Source organism: Pelophylax lessonae, assembly GCF_965119305.1.
Source record: "Pelophylax lessonae genome assembly, chromosome: 4".
NCBI lineage: Eukaryota > Metazoa > Chordata > Amphibia > Anura > Ranidae > Pelophylax > Pelophylax lessonae.
Genome location: NC_138771.1, coordinates 111,504,510 through 111,521,296, shown reverse-complemented (window position 1 = coordinate 111,521,296; position 16,787 = coordinate 111,504,510). Strand labels below are relative to the sequence as shown.

General features: G+C 44.0%; 1 protein-coding gene across 1 annotated transcript in view; it reads left to right on the top strand.

Moving 5' to 3' along the window:
• The window catches only part of MTMR10 (myotubularin related protein 10), a 136,642-nt gene that overhangs the window by 89,682 nt on the left and 30,173 nt on the right, over window positions 1-16,787 (top strand). Inside the window, exons 5-10 of the mRNA XM_082253291.1 lie at window positions 3,605-3,747; window positions 7,173-7,263; window positions 7,904-8,063; window positions 13,692-13,779; window positions 13,992-14,080; window positions 15,652-15,782. Coding sequence (XP_082109417.1) covers window positions 3,605-3,747; window positions 7,173-7,263; window positions 7,904-8,063; window positions 13,692-13,779; window positions 13,992-14,080; window positions 15,652-15,782 — 702 coding nt within the window. The remainder of the gene's footprint in view (window positions 1-3,604; window positions 3,748-7,172; window positions 7,264-7,903; window positions 8,064-13,691; window positions 13,780-13,991; window positions 14,081-15,651; window positions 15,783-16,787) is intronic.

Here is a 16,787-nt window from a genome sequence, read left to right as displayed (position 1 = left end):
TTGTTGTCCTGATGCAGAATACATCAACTACGCATGAAAACATAGGAACAGGGTGCAGAAAAATGGCAGCAGGCGCTCTAGACTGATGATCCCAAATGTTAAATATTTGGCTGTAGCAGGAGGCAGTTTGCTCACAAAGGACTAGAGAGCAGAACATTTCTGCAGATGGTGTCCTCAATGCTGAGACCCTAAACATACAGCAAGAGTTATTGAGATCTATCTTCAGTGTAAAGAAGAACAAGGAGTCCTGGAAGTGGTTTGGCCCCCACAGAGCCATGATTTTAACATCATCAAGTTTGTCTGGGATTATCTGAAGCGAGAGAAGAATTTGAGACATCCTACATGCCAGAGGCATAACTAGAACCTTCAGGGCCCCTGTGCAAGAAACCATGAAGGGGCCCCCCCTGACCCTGGAGCAACCCAGCGCCATGCGTCACTCCTGTACACCTGGATAGAAGGGGCGACGGCTTATAGAACAACCGATCCCCTGCATTTTCTTCTTGCAGCGGAGAGGGGAGTGGTTCCTCTATATGCCGCCCTTCCTATCCAGGTGTACAGGGGTGAGGCATGGGCAATGGGGTTGAAATGAGTCTCAGCGGTGGTTGTAGTGATGGGGGGAATGGAATGGGATAAGTGGCAGCAGTGGTGGAGGGAATGGGATCTGTGGCAGCAGTGGTGGTGGGGTGGATGGAGTGGGATGAGTGGTGGTGTGGGGATGGGATGAGTGGTAGTGGTGGGGGGATAGGATGGGATCAATGGCAGGTGTGGCGGTGGTGGGATGGGATCAGTGGTGGGGGATTGGATGGGTGGTGGTGGCAGTGGTGAGGGGATGAGTGGTGGTGGTAGTGGTGGGGGAATGGTTTGGTTTGAGTAGTGGTGAGGGGATAGGATGAGTGGCAGTGGGGGGATTAGGATCAGTGGTGGGTGGGATGGGATGAGTGGCAGTGGTGGTGGTAATGGGATGGGATCAATGGCAGCGGTGGTGAGGGGGGAGGGATCAGTGGCAGCAGTGGTGGTGGTGAGGGGGGTGGGATCAGTGGCAGGAGTGGTGGTGGTGAGGGGGGGGGGGGGATCAGTGGCAGCGGGTAGTGGTGGTGAGGGGGTGGGATCAGTGGCAGTGGTGGTGGTGAGGGGGGTGGGATCAGTTGCAGCAGTGGTGGTTAAGGTGGTGGGGTCAGTGGGAGCGATGGTGGTGAAGGGGGTGGGATCAGTGGCAGCGGGGGAGAGGGATTAGTGGCAATAATGGTGGTGAGGGAGGATGAGATTAGTGGCAGCAGTGGTGGTGGTTAAGGGGGTGGAATCAGTTGCAGCAGTGGTGGTTAAGGGGATGGGATGAGTGGCAGTGGTAGTGGGGGGATTAGGATCTGTGGCAGCAGTGGTGGGTGGGATTGGATGAGTGGCAGCGGTGGTGGTAATGGGATAAGATCAGTGGCAGCTGTGGTGGTGTGAAGGGATCAGTGGCAGCGGTGGTGGTGTGAAGGGATCAGTGGCAGCGGTGGTGGGATTGGATCAGTGGCAGCTGTGGTGGAATGGGAAGAGTGGCGGTGGTGGTGGTGAAGGGGGTGGGGACCTGTAGCAGCGGTAGTGGTGGTGAGGGGGGTGGTATCAGTGGCAGCAGTGGTGGTGGTGAGGGGGGTGAGGATCAGTGGCAGCAGTGGTGGTGGTGAGGATCAGTGGCAGCGGGTAGTGGTGGTGAGGGGGGTGGGATCAGTGGCAGCGGTAGTGGTGGTGAGGGGGGTGGGATCAGTGGTAGTGGTGGTGAGGGGGGTTGGATCAGTGGTGGTGGTGAGGGGGGTGGGATCAGTGGGAGCGGTGGTGGTGAAGGGGGTGGGATCAGTGGCAGTGATGGTGGTGAGGGAGGATGAGATTAGTGGCAGCAGTGGTGGTGGTTAAGGGGGTGGAATCAGTCGCAGCGGTGGTGGTTACGGGGGTGGAATCATTGGCAGCGGTGGTGGCAAACTGGGTGGGATCAGTGGCAGCGGTGTTGGTGAGAGGAGGTTGAATCAGTGGCGGCGGTGGTGGTAAGAGGAGGTTGAATCAGTGGCGGCAGTGGTGGTGAGAGGGGGTTGAATCAGTGGCGGCAGTGGGGGTTAGGAGGGGTGGAATCAGTGGCGGCAGTGGGGGTTAGGAGGGGTGGAAGCAGTGGTGGTTAGGGGGGTGGAATCAGTGGCAGCGGTGGTGGTTAAGGGGGTGCGATTAGTGACAGCAGTGGTGTCATCCTCCCACCACCACAGATCTCATTCCTATTCCTATCTGTTGTAGAGGTGATGGGGGGGGGGGGGGGGATAGGGATGAGATCTGTGGTGGTGGTAAGGTGGCCATCTCAAAACCAGGATACACATTAATTACACAGGTTCTGTGGCTGATTAAAGTGGTAATTAAACTCTCTTAGTGCCTTATATTAGCCTTAGAACCTGTGTAATTAATATGTGTCCTGGTTTAAAGGGATGGGCTGGCAACCCTAGGTGGTGGGATCAGTACGAGGCAGAGGTGGTTGAGGTTGGGATCAGTTGCACTAGCAATTTGTCAGTTACTTTGTCAGTCAGTCGATTCCCCCTTAGTATTCCTGTGCCTCCAGGGATGCCTCTGTATCATGGGGTCTCCTTGCACAAGGGTGAGCTCCTCCCCCTTAACGCTATTGATGTCAGCTGACGTATATATTTTTTTTTGCAGTGTCCACCTCAGCCTCCCTACACGGCTTCTCTCTCTCACTCTGGAGAGGATAGGTGGGGCTCCAGACTCTGGAGACTCCAGTGCTCAGCCTCCCCTCAGCAGGCGGCTGCACCCCTCACATGGTGAAATGAATAGACAGGCTGGTGAGCGGCCCTTCACAGTAGCACAGCCACAGTGGCGGACCTCCAGGGCCCAGTTTACAGCTTTTCACATCTGCCTAAAACTTTTGCACAGTACTGTACATATCAAACTAATCCACTGACGCAAGATCTTTTTCCATGTGCTCTTATTGGGGACTATGTTCTCTGGTCACATGATTCTTTATTGTAAATTGTTTCTGAGATACAGCTGTAAACCTAGAATAGGATAAAGTTGAGGAAGCGTGACTTATAAACTGGTGTTTCCAGAAAACCGAATTACAGGCAACAAAGTTTTTTTTTTTCTGTTCACAGTTGAAATACATTAACATATTTTTATTGTTATTGTGCAGACTTAACAGTGAGTGCAATAGGCTACAATCAATTGTTACCTTTCTAAAGTCAGGCCTGTGAAAAGTGGGTTCTGACCTGGTATGGCATGGAGTCAAAGGAGACCGTTTCTTGCTGTCCTGATATGGCCTTATTATTATTTGTTTATTACGAATACTTGTAAACCGCCTTCAATTTACACATATATATTGTACATTTATATCAGTCCCTGCCCTCAAGGAGCTTACAATCTAAGGTCTCCAACTCCCATTCATACATACACATAGTGGGGCCTATTTAGAAAGCAGCCAATTAACCTACCAGCATGTCTTTGGAGTGTGGGAGGAAACCCACACAGGCACAGGGAGAACTTGCAAACACTAGGCCTTGATGTGAAATACCTAACCTTTTACCTTTAGTGTAAATTAGAAGTTAATGGTAGATCTTTTTCTTTTATATTTTAGTAAATGACACAAAGAGAAAACAGAAAATCCTTTCATCCAACAAAAAGTTGAAATTCAACCCAACAGAGTTAATAATTTATTGTAAAGACTTCCGCATTCTCCGCTTCCGCTTTGACGAATCTGGTCCAGAAAGTGCAAAAAAGGTAATGTATTTTTCAACAAAAAAAGTATTCCCTTGACAGTTCTAGAAATACGTGTTTGTGCAGAATAATATTGTGTGGCTTAAATTTATATATATTTTTTTTTTTTGGATGGGGAGGGCATGAGAACAGGTTGCGGGGTGTTTTTTTTTTTTTTTTTTACCTTAATGATGAGAATGAATGTAAAAAAAAAGTTTTAGACTTGAAGTAGAAGTTCAGCTTAAAACTAGCTAACTCTAAATCTGCTCACAGCAACAAGACTAACCTATCTAGCCCTGTAAAGAAGAAGTCTCTATACATACTTCTTCTAAAGCTGCTCTGGTCTGGTCCCACGCTGAGCTGTCAGCGGGTTCTCTATGGGGGCGGGTGCAGAAGATGCAGCCGACAACAGACAAGAGGCAGCCGACAACCCTATAGATGTCCTTTCCCAGGCATTTCTCAGTCCTTGTCAGCTGTCTCCTGTACACAGCATCCACTGCTGGAGAACCGGACCAGATCGGCTTCAGACAAGGTAAGTATACAGATTTTTGCTTTACGGGGGTTATAGGTTATTCTTATTCCCCGTACACACTATAAGAAAATCGGATGAACATTTTCATCTGAGGAACGATCGTATGATTTTCTGATAGTATTTACACAACTTTCGACAGCTAATTCCGACCTTCTGAACAAAAATTTCCGAAAGGAAAACCACCAAAATGTTTCTCGTACGGAAACAGAGCAAATGATTTTCGTTTTAACGTGTACTATTTTCGTACAAGAAATAACAGATACGTATGATCAGATGCAACAAATGTAAAAAAAAAAAAAAAGTAAATAAATGAAAGCCTTTGTCATACAAGAATTTTCGTACATTATTTCTATCCTCGGTTCCAACCTTGCTGTGAAACATTGAGGAAATCCGGCTTATCGTTCGCCCAATTTTTCTCATAGTGTGTACGGGGCATTAGAATATGGCTGAAAGTAGATTTCGAGATAGTTTTAGCGAGAGCAGATACATTTTTCCCACATTTTGTTATTGAATAGTGTTTTGCTATATTTGAACACCTGTGTCTGAATGAGTACAAGAAGTTGTGTTTCTGCCAGATTCCTGCTGGAATACTCTTGCTTTCCCAGCATACAAGAGCCATTCACTGATCAATAAAATCTGTACAAATCTCCTGGACATGATGTGCAAACTGACGAGATTTTTCTTTGGCATAGAAATACTGTTCCTACTCTATGCAACCTGCCAAACTGGTGTTTGGGAGTTCAGGAAAGGGTGAACAACAGGATTATTCATCGGAACTTCCTGAAAACATGGCTGCATGGTTGTAGTTCAGTGAATCACTGCAACCTGGCTTGATTTTGGAATGAATGACACAGCCCGTGTTCTGAGAAGTGATCTGGTACAAACGCCTTATTTTGGCTGATCTGTCTCTAGTGATTCCTACTAAAGAGTGCTGCTTGAATATGAGCCAGTAGAAAATATTTTGATACACATTCCACAATTTATCATAATGTGCTTCGGTTGTAAAATGCAGTAGTCCTCTAACATTAGAGGATATTTTAGTTATGTTTTCAGCAATATTTTAGAAACTGAATGCATGGGAGTGCAATCAACCCCGCACACAGGGAGAGTCCCAGAATATAAATTGAGCTGGGCATTCTACAGGGGATTACAAACGGGCAGGTAGGTGTAATTTACTGGAGATAATTAAATAAAGTGCGCTATCTTCTCTGTATGTGATCAAAAATCACTGCATATATTAAAAAGAGCTAGGAACATGGACCAATTAATGAATTCACTAAGATGTAAAAAGTGATACAATCATTAAAGTCAATAAAAACTGTTACAAATAACATAGATTGTGTCTGGCCTCTTTCACGCGGGCGTTCCGTATGTCCGTATATCACCCCATCCGTTTTGCGGGTGATATACGGACATAATGCATGTCAATGGGATTGCGGATGTCAGCGGATGACCATCCGATTTGCGTCCTTTCAGTTCTGTTCCGTTTTTTGGAACGGAACAGAACCCTATTTTTCTTCCGTTTTAAAAAACGGAAAGGACGCAAAATCAGATGTCAGCGGTGTCATCCGCTGACATCCGCAATCCCATAGACATACATTATGTCCGTATATCATCCGCAAACGGATGGGATGATATGTGGACATACGGACCGGATGATACAAGTGTCATCCGTGTCCTAAAAAAAAAAAAAAAAAAAGTGCCGGAGCGGATGGCAATACGGTCCGCTCCGTACGAAAGAGGCCTCTCTCTGGTTTTATGAAACTGTGTAACAGTCTTTAACAGATTCCGCAATAAAGGTGAAATATCAGATGACATCCAAAGTGAGGACGGACTAAGGCAATAGCCTCTTACCAGTTGACTGGGGGTAAGCAGCGTTGAGATACAGGACCTCTCCGTGGATGGATGGATGGATATCCCTCTCCGTTGCTGTTTGCTGGCCGTTTTGCTTGTGTATTGTGGCTCGTATGAACACGGGCTGGCCGACTCCTCTGTATACTCAATCCTCCTTCACATGATGCTCACAGCTGAGATGATCACTGCACCAGCTGGTCAGCTCAGTGAGCAGAAAAAAACATGCAGGGAAAGGAAGAGGCTGACAGTGCATTACCAATAAAAGAAGTGCACTTACATCAATTCAAAACATTCAAGCGAAATGTGTAAAAATGACAGGGCCGCCTGCAGTGCGGACCGTGCAAGGTGACAGACACTGGCTACTCCTGTCCAACGCGTTTCCCCTTCTTACAGGCTTCAACTGGGAATGGAGTGGAATTTACTGCAGAATGTGTGCCTGGTCCTGCAGCATCCTAGGAATACTTGCATCACTGCTCCCAGGAGGCTACATACTCAGACGCACTCATAAGCCAGGGGGCAGGCGCTGCACATCATTGGTAGCTGGCTTTCTATACCATACCAATTGCAATACTTTTACATATGAATTTTGCCTGCATTAATACATTTGCAGTGCTGCTGTGGCAGACGCTACCCTTACCTTGTGCTGCTTTTGTGTTTTTGCATAAACCACACTCCAGCATTATTCAGTGATACTTCTGCTGACATGCCTCAATCATGTAAATGACTGGATGAGGGGTTATGGGATATGTAGTTTAGGCAGGGCTTCAGGATAGTTCAATGAAGTGCTTGGATAACCCTGTCTGCAATTTATTTCAGATGCAAGCGAAGGGAGCTCTAAGAAATGTTTTTTTTTTTTAAATGTTTTTCAAGGTGACCAACATTACAGGCATAAGAGCAACTGTAACTACCCGAAGCTGATGGGTTGCAACAGTTCTTTAACTGATTTTAGTTGTACTTGTATGGAAACAACTGTACATTCAACTGAATACTGTAGCCAAAACTATGAATCTCATATATGCAAAGGTATGCTTTTGTAAATGTTGCGTTTGTTTTTTCTTTTTAGGTATGTCTTGCATTAGCACATTATTCTCAGCCAACAGACCTCCAGCTTCTATTTGCCTTTGAGTATGTTGCCAAGATGTATCACAATCCAGGTGAGCATTGCCCTGGTAAATTATATTTGTTTTACTTTGGTGCTATTCTACTTCCACAATCTAAGTACTGAAGTGTGATCTTTATAACCGGTCCGGTTGTGGGGAGATAGCTTTAACTTACAGTCTCAGTAGCTTGGCAGACAGTGACTTGATATAAATTACCTCTTGCAGATCATAGAAAGCTTTAATTCAACAACTTGTGCAGGTCATAACAGATGAACATCAGAACTCTCAGAGCAAAGAGAGCTAGAGAGGGCAAAATGAGTCCCAATTCTGCAGAGACACCAATCCGCTTCTAACCTCAGCTCATTTATTAAGCTTTAGCAATAAAACCTGGAAGCTGATTGGTTTCTCTGCAGAATTGTGACTAATTTTGCCCTGTCTAGCTTTATTAAATAAACCCCATAGTTTATAGCTCCAGCAGAATACAGTGCATGTGGTGGATGGAGGGTTGTGCATGAAGAAGGGTGGGACTAACTACATAGAGCATCCCCTAGCTATGGAGTGAGGTATGGACAAAATGATTAAAGACAAACAAACAGACAATGAATGTTTAACAGGATGTGCAACATGCATGTTTTAAAATTGTCATGTTCTAAATATAGTGGCAAATTATTTTTTTCTTCTTTTAAAATTATAGTGGATAAAATCAATGGTGTCGATCCAGGAGGTGGAGGAGATAGAGGTTCAAAAACACCACTATTTGAAACTTTTTGTGACTGGGATCGAGAGATCAAGCGAACCCGAGCCACTGACTGGAGAGTGTGTTCTGTAAATGAAGGCTACATGATCTCAAAATGGTAAGCATCCATCCAGAATAACTATTATGGCATTACAAACTAAATCTTTAAACCTTTCAGTTCTGCTGGTCATTTAGTCTATGTGACTGCTTTATAGCATCTAGAATCTCAAAGAAAATAGAACTTTTACCAATGATAATCAAGCAGGCGTTGGGATATTACTTCAAGAATTTAATAAATAAGGCCCCATTCAGACAGGCAGTAAAAATCGGCATGTTTTTACCACCCACTGGAAGTCTAACTAGGCAGGCAGTACACTTACTGCAGCTGAGATACTTTTTGCAGGAATGGAAAATTAAAATTTCCAAGTTTGACTGGTAGCACTGCCTGTCAAACTCGTCCATTGAAGTCAGTGGGACTGTGCTGCAACCATGATTGCAGTTGTGACGCATTTGTTTCACGCAAAATCTGTTAAAGAATTAAAAAACAGGAGTTGGCAGTATCATCTCCTGGATGGCTGGAAGTCACTTCTCTAACACGCTATGAAAAGCAATTCACTGTGATCACTTTATAGAGGGCCAGTGAAGACTGCTGCCATGTGAACCTAGCCTTGAGCATCAGCAGTGTTATGTATATACAGTAAACCCCCCTCCATCACGGGGTTACGTTCCAGACCCACCCGCAAAAAATGAAAATCCATGAAATGGACCCTATTTAAATACTCTAGGCATGTTTTTATAACTTTCACTGTACTTTTAAAAGCATTTTAAGGTCTTTAAACACACTTTTAAAACAATAGAAACACATTTAAACACACAAAAGATATTGAGAGACAGAGCAAGAGCAATGGAAAACACAAAAATATTTAATTAAAGCGGAGTTCCGGGCACAGAAACCATTTTTCAATAAACATACCCCCGGGACAGTCAGGGCTAGTACATTCCACAATGGCTAGCCTCTGATCTGTCCCGGTTCGCACTTACCTGCAAGAAGAAATACTTATTTATAAAATTTCTTTCGCAGTGTTTCCATCTCTCTTGTGGGCAGCTGAAGCCGGCGAGATCCTCTTCTGCGTCTTCTTCCACGTCCTCTTCTCCCAGAATGCGCCTGCATCGGCCCCTCTCGTCCCTTCCGGTGCGGCGCCGCATTCCCCCACAGCTTTTGGGCATGCCCAGAAGCTGTTTAGCAAGGAATGCGGCGTCGCCCCAGAAGTGACGAGCGGGGCCGGTGCCGTCGCATTGATTCCTGGGAGCGATGACGTTCAGCTCCCAGGAATCATTGCAAGCCCGGAAGTGACGGCGGAGCCACGGCCCAGAGGGAGGAAGTGAAGACTAGGTGAGTATCTTCGATCTACAATTACAAGGTGAGTACAAAAAAAACCTAACTATCCAATTCTGTTTCAGGTGAAGGTGAAAAAGCTGACGGGCACAAAAAAAAGAGATCTATTTTGTGCCCGGAACTCTGCTTTAACAATGATTTAATTAGTAAAATAATATAAATAGGTCTTACAGAAAAAAAACGCAATATACCTGGGCCGCATAAACTGAACCGCAATATAACGGGGGTTTACTGTGTATAATATTATTTATTTATATATATATATATATATATATATATACACATGTATATGTGTGTGTGTGTGTGTATGTATATATATATATATATATATACAGTAATCGCTCCATCGCGGTTCAGTTTTTGCGGTCCCGGTATATTGCGTTTTTTTTTTGTAATGTTATTTTACTATATAAATCATTGAAAATGAAATATTTTTGTGTTTTCCATAGCTCTTGCTATGTCTCTCAGTATCTTTTATGTGTTTAAATGAGTTTCTATTGTTTTAAAAGTGTGTTTAAAGACCTTAAAATGCTTTTACACGTACAGTGACAGTAAAAAAAACATGCCTACAATGCATTTTAATAGGGTTTTTCTATTTCGCGGATTTTCACTTTTCGCGGCTGGGTCCGGAACGTAACCCCCGCAATGGAGGGGGGTTTACTGTATATGTATGTATGTGTATGTATAGATTTTTTTTATTTTTTTTTATAATTCTGAACCACAGGCGGTTTGGATTTTCTAGCAGTCTTGTCACTTTTCTGCAGGTAAAACAAGTAAACATATATTCCATTTGAACATCATTGGGCGGGTCAAAGCAGGTGACTGTTCTCTCCCCGGAGTGAAATGATGCTCCCTGAGGGTATCTTATCGTCTTGACTCCGTTCAGGCTTATGAAAAGGAGTGTAATACACTACAATGCAGATTAAAGCTAAGCCATTTAAGGGTTTCTATTCTAGGCTCTCTTCGCTCCACCATATGTTCCTCATATAAAAAAAAAGCGATCCTGAGTACAAAACAAATTCCTGCTTCTAATGTGTATAATTCATAGAACCATGTGGCAGACTATAGAGTCTAATTTTTTTCTAGCATTTATTGACAGCCAAGATCTGTCTGTTTTCATTGTGAACCAATTAATTAGTAGTGCAATTCCTCAGGGACTGGTCTTGTTAAAAGCTTGTCAGTTGCTGCTTATGAGCTTTATTCCACAATGCTATCACAGCCTCTGAGTGTGATTCAAGTAATTGCAGAGCATATGGCAGTCTGATATGCTCCTCCCTCATTTTCTTTATTTTTTTTTTCTCTAAATTATATTCCTGACTGTTTATGACATGTGTGAATCTTCACACAGTACAATAAAGACAATGACTGTCCTTTTTATAAAGGAATTGTTGTTTTTCATGCAGAATAAATTAGTACTGCACAATGAGATTTAGTATATTTTAGATAGGCAGTAAAGGTGGCCATATGATATGCATTCCCTATGTGGATGCCCCTGTCGCCACCCTCCCACCTGTCATTCTTTTCATGAATAATCAAGGGAGCTGGACCAAAACTTTTGGCCAAACAGCATACAATCAAATGCACCTGTTGTTCAGGTATTCGGACAGCCACCTGTGGGGTCTGTTAAAAAACAGGAGATCATATAGACGGACAAATTTGATATAAATATTTTTTTTAATCAGCCTGTAGGCTAAACAAAATCAATATAACAGTGTATGACAGTTTAAGTTGGTTTTAAACCAACTGAAGTGATTTACCCCAGGTGATACACAGAGATGAAACAAATCCTTCTACATGGGTTGTACCTGTTTATGCACAGCCTTTTAAAACGCACAGGTCAAAGGCTTTTTCTCAGCTGCAGAAGGCAGGGATCTATTATCACACTGCACAGCATAGAGCAGGGAGCGGAGCATAAGTTAAGACCCTAGTGGACAGAAAAGCCACCCCCCTCTCTCCACAGTCCCATAGGGTAATGTGGACAGCTGAAGCTGTCAATCACCTTCTATGTACTGGGGGGGCCGGGACTGTCTTGCAAGAATCTGTGGTGTTGGTATAACCTGTCAGAAATGACTAATGCAGATAGCAGAGAAAAGAGAGAGAAGACAGAAATCCCCCTTAATGCTTTGGATTGAGGCAAGTACACTATAGAAGGATATGCTCTGTTAATTTTCCATTTCTAAGCTTTACAAACACTTTACATGTGGAAAAACTGCCTAAAGCCTAAAGCTTGGCTAAAGCTACTGCCAGGACTCCTATTTAGATCTGTATTTACCACACTTGGACTAAAGCTAAAAGATACTTTAAAGCTGCTCAAAAGCTTATGAAGTGTTTTGCTGTAGCTGATACTTTTAGGGTAACATTTGGTTGCAAGTGGGTAAACAGTACCTATGTGGTGTTAGTTTTGTGTAATAGTTTGATATGGCATTTGATCATTTGATGTAAGAATTAAAGAACATTTTATAGCTGACTTGTCTCATAAAAGGTCTAATATAAAATGTGTGGCTAGAACTATACAGCCGTGGCCAAAAGTTTTAAAAAAATGACACAAATATTAGTTTTTACAAAGTCTGCTGCTTCATTGTTTTTAGATCTTTTCGCCAGATGTTACTATGGTATCCTGAAGTATAATTACAAGCATTTCATGAATGTCAAAAGGCTTTTATTGACCATTACAATAAAGAGGAAATAAACTCTTCCTTTTTTTTTTTTTTTCTTCCCTGCAAAGTAAATGCATCGCATACTAGCACATTATGTGACACGTACCTCCAAACAAAGCCCTCATCGTCCCCACTATAGGCCGCATACATCTTTAACCATCTTCCTTTCTGGTCTGCGGACTTCGGCTATGCTACTGGCCGGGAGCCGCGTGATGTCACTCCTGCGCAGGAGCCGCCGGTCACAGCACAGGGCTCTGAAGAAATGGCCCGTGCGGACGTTTCTTCAGAGCGCATGCTCCGATAACGTCATTGGCTGCATGAAATGTAAATATTTCCTAAACGGTGCAAGTTTAGGAGATATTTACTGCACCTATAGGTAAGCCTTATTAAAGGCTTACCTATAGGTAAAAGTTATGAGTGGGTTTACAACCACTTTAGATTTATGCAAAGAGTCAATATTTGCAGTGTTGACCCTTCAAGACCCCTTCAATTCACACTGGCATGCTGTCAATGAACTTCTGGGCCACATCCTGACTGATGGCAGCCCATTCTTGCATAACCAATGCATGGAGTTTGTCAGAATTTGTGAAGTTTTTTTTTTGTTCACCCGTCTCTTTAGGATTGACCACAAGTTTTCAATGGGATTAAGGTCTAGGGAGTTTCCTAGCCATGGACCAAAACATTTCAATGTTTTGTTTTGTTTTGCAAGCCACTTGTTTATCACTTTTGCCTTATGGCAACATGGCCCATCATACTGGAAAAGGCATTGTTCCTTACCAAACTGTTCAACGATGGGGCGCCATGTCTCCCACTGACACCAACGATGGGGCGCCATGTCTCCCACTGACACCAACGATGGGGCGCCATGTCTCCCACTGACACCAACGATGGGGCGCCATGTCTCCCACTGACACCAACGATGGGGCGCCATGTCTCCCACTGACACCAACGATGGGGCGCCATGTCTCCCACTGACACCAACGATGGGGCGCCATGTCTCCCACTGACACCAACGATGGGGCGCCATGTCTCCCACTGACACCAACGATGGGGCGCCATGTCTCCCACTGACACCAACGATGGGGCGCCATGTCTCCCACTGACACCAACGATGGGGCGCCATGTCTCCCACTGACACCAACGATGGGGCGCCATGTCTCCCATTGACACCAACGATGGGGCGCCATGTCTCCCATTGACACCAACGATGGGGCGCCATGTCTCCCATTGACACCAACGATGGGGCGCCATGTCTCCCATTGACACCAACGATGGGGCGCCATGTCTCCCATTGACACCAACGATGGGGCGCCATGTCTCCCACTGACACCAACGATGGGGCTTCATGTCTCCCACTGACACCAACGATGGGGCGCCATGTTTCCCACTGACACCAAAGATGGGGCGCAATTTCTCCCCCTAGTGCTAAATGTGGCTATGTTTACTCCCACTGATGTCAAGAAAATGTCCTCTCCAGCTGGCCACAGTCCAGCTCCCCCTAAAGTCTGAAGGACCATAAAATAGCCCTTTCTTTAGAAAGTATAGTGAAAGTGTAACGTGAAAGAAAATGTTATTTGTTAATTTAGTCTGGTAAGCATGTTTTGTAAATGCCACAGTGATTAACAGACTGCATTCTCGGTCAATGTGTTTGAATATACACACAACTAATAGCAGGTTTTCCGTGTATTTCTAGCCTTCCAGAATACTTTGTTGTTCCCTCTTCCTTGGCGGATACAGACCTAAAGCAGTATTCATACTCATTTTTTGGAAGACGCATGCCAGTGAGTATGTATTGACTGAAGCCTTTTACAGGCAATGATGACTTTCTAGATCTTAAATTATTCATATACAGCATTTAATGCTAAATAAGCTTTACGTGGTTGGTAAATGACCCATCCAAGACTTAAAGCAATAGGACCACTAGAGTCCAGTTTAGGCAGAGAAGGTGTAACGCTTGTCGTATTGGATGTGATCTTTTCTTTATTTTATGCAGCTGTGGTGCTGGAACCATTCTAATGGAAGTGCACTTGTGAGGATGGCGAGTATCAAGGATCTGTTACATCAGCGCAAAATAGACCAAAGGTAAGGGGGTTATAGGACACAGAAAGGGAAGGTATTTTGTCATTACCATGAAAGCAGCATACTATTATGTGTTGGATATAGGTCACTTGTGGTACACATCCTTGTTTTGGTGGTACCTGGAAAACTTCCCCTTGGGAGATCCTGAGAGAGGAACAAAACTGTAGTCTAACTCCACACTGACTAACAAAATCTGAAGTATCTGTTGAGAATGACCCTTGAAAGAAAAACAAGTGAAACTGTCATTTGTTTTTTAAAAAAGCACCATGAAGATCATGTTAAGTGATCTTAAATATGTGCATGGATGTAAAGCCGGCCATAGATATTTTCAATTTCGGCCAGTTCAGCTGGGACTGGCTGAAACGTGATCCATGTTTAGGCAGGCTGATTGTACCTAAGTCAATCCATCATGTACAACCATCATGTCGGATTTCCAGTATGCAGTTATTGGCAGTGGCTATACCTGCTCGCAATAATCTCTCATGCCCCCCTGCCCAGGAGAACACAAAAGCTCAGTGGAAGGGATACCCCATCCTCTGATGCAGGAAAGGAAATCGCATCTATGTCCTGCCTAAAGTTCCAGTGGCAGTGTTTCCATGCTGGACAGTGAAAGAACACTAAAAGAGAGCTGGGGTTGAAAGGGAAAACAAAGACTATTGTATTTAAACTGGTAGCACAACAGGAAAAAGATTTCAGAGCAGGAACATGAAGAAGTGCAATGCTGAGCAGAGTAGTACAAAGGGGCTCTGTTAAAAACTGCAGGTTCTATACCATATGAATAGAAAGAGGCACTTGTGCATTGTTTCTATTCTGTGTACATTTTGATGCATGAATATAATTAGATTATTGCACAGGTTGTTTTTATCATTTTGTTTGTGGAAATGAATTACCACTTCTGTCATTAAACTTAAAAGACAAACTAAAAGCACACAATAGGCAACCTTAATTCCAGTGGTCCGAGGTCGCTTGCCAGTGCTTGCAACTACTCCCATGATTCTTCAAGGTTTCAGTTTTTGGCTGTTTTGACTAGCCAATGTGGGATGATGTCACTCCCGTGCATGCGCAGGAGTGCAGCCATCCCAGCAAAGTGCCAGAATATGCATGCGCAGCTCAGTGGGAATTACGCAGAGGATTGCGAATAGGCAGGTAAGTGTACGTACTTGTAGAATAGACGCGTCTTCTGCAATAAAAAGGCTGCCTGTGCACAATATTTTTCTTTTTTACATTTAGTTCCACTTTAAGAGAGTTTGCTATCTTGACTGCCAGACCTCCAGTATATTATACTATTGGAAGTTATGATTTTATTTCCCTGTGAAGGCAATTTCCAAAGCAGAAAGGGAGTCTACCTTTTGATCTCCACATAAAAGGCAAACTTTCTGTGCTTGGCATTGGTCCATACACATCAGAATTTCTTTCTGCTGCCAATTTGATAACACCTTGTGTTTGCACCTTCAACTTTATCAGAAGAGTTATCTTGATTTAAAAAACTCATAGGTTGCCTACAAGCATACTAGAAGATCTTCAAGACTATTTAAACCTTCGTCTTAAAGATCAACTTTCTTTTCTTTGCTTAGGGTGTGTGGTGGAATCACCCGTAGTCACCCACTGAGGAGTGATGTTTACAAATGTGACCTAGACCATGGCCTCCCAACTATCCAGGACCTTCAGAATGCTTTTAACAAGCTCAAGCAGTTGTGTGTAAATGGTGAGTGCACCATACGTTTTACTTCTGTTTTCCATTTCATGTTTCCCCTTTTCAACTTATTTTGTTTAGCTTACAGAACATTTAGCAGCCAAAGAATAGGCACTATATTACAACCATTCACTTGTTTTCAGCACGTTAATGCAAAGAGCAGTAATTTAAAGAGGCTGTAAACCCCCCCAAAAAAATGTTTTTCTTTTTGTAACCTGAAAGAGAAACACATAATGAGCTAGTATACATCGCATACTAGCTCATTATGAAATACTTACCTTAGAACGAGCCCCCGCCATGCCGTCCGCTTACCTGTATGACGGGTGACATGTTCAGTCGCCCGTCTTCCGGGAACGCGGCATCCGGCCATCTGATTAGCCAGAGCCGCGGTGACGTCACTCCCGCGCACGCGCGCAGGAGCCGACGGTCACGGCACGGGGCTCTGAAGAAACAGCACAAGCAGCTGTTCCTTCAGAGCGCATGCGCCAGTGACGTCACTGGCTGCATGTAAGGTAAATATCTCCTAAACGGTGCATGTTTAGGAGATATTTACAGTACCTATAGGTAAACCTTTTCATAGGCTTACCTATAGGTACAAGTTACAGAGGAGGGTTTACTTCCTCTTTAAGATTGGTCAAAATCATTTCCTAACCCATCCGACTGCAGTAACTGCACATGACTATAAATTGTATCATCATGGCTCTTTGTACTGCTTTGCTGAACAGTCATGATTTATATATAAAATGTTTGACTGATTTAACATAGTTCTAAAGGCTGAAGGTTTCTTTTACATTCATCCAGCAATGTACACAAGAGCCGAGGCTCTCGAGGGACTCTCTCTCCCGATTGGCTGAGACACAGCAGCCAGCGTGTGTGTCAAACACAGACAGTGAAGAGGGAGAGGGGGTGGGACTGAGCCACACCCTGTTTATCCCATAGACACACAGAGGTGGCTCTGGAGTAGTGTTAATTTTGACGTCAAATTTCGTTTTAGTCATAGTCTTTTGACTAAAATGC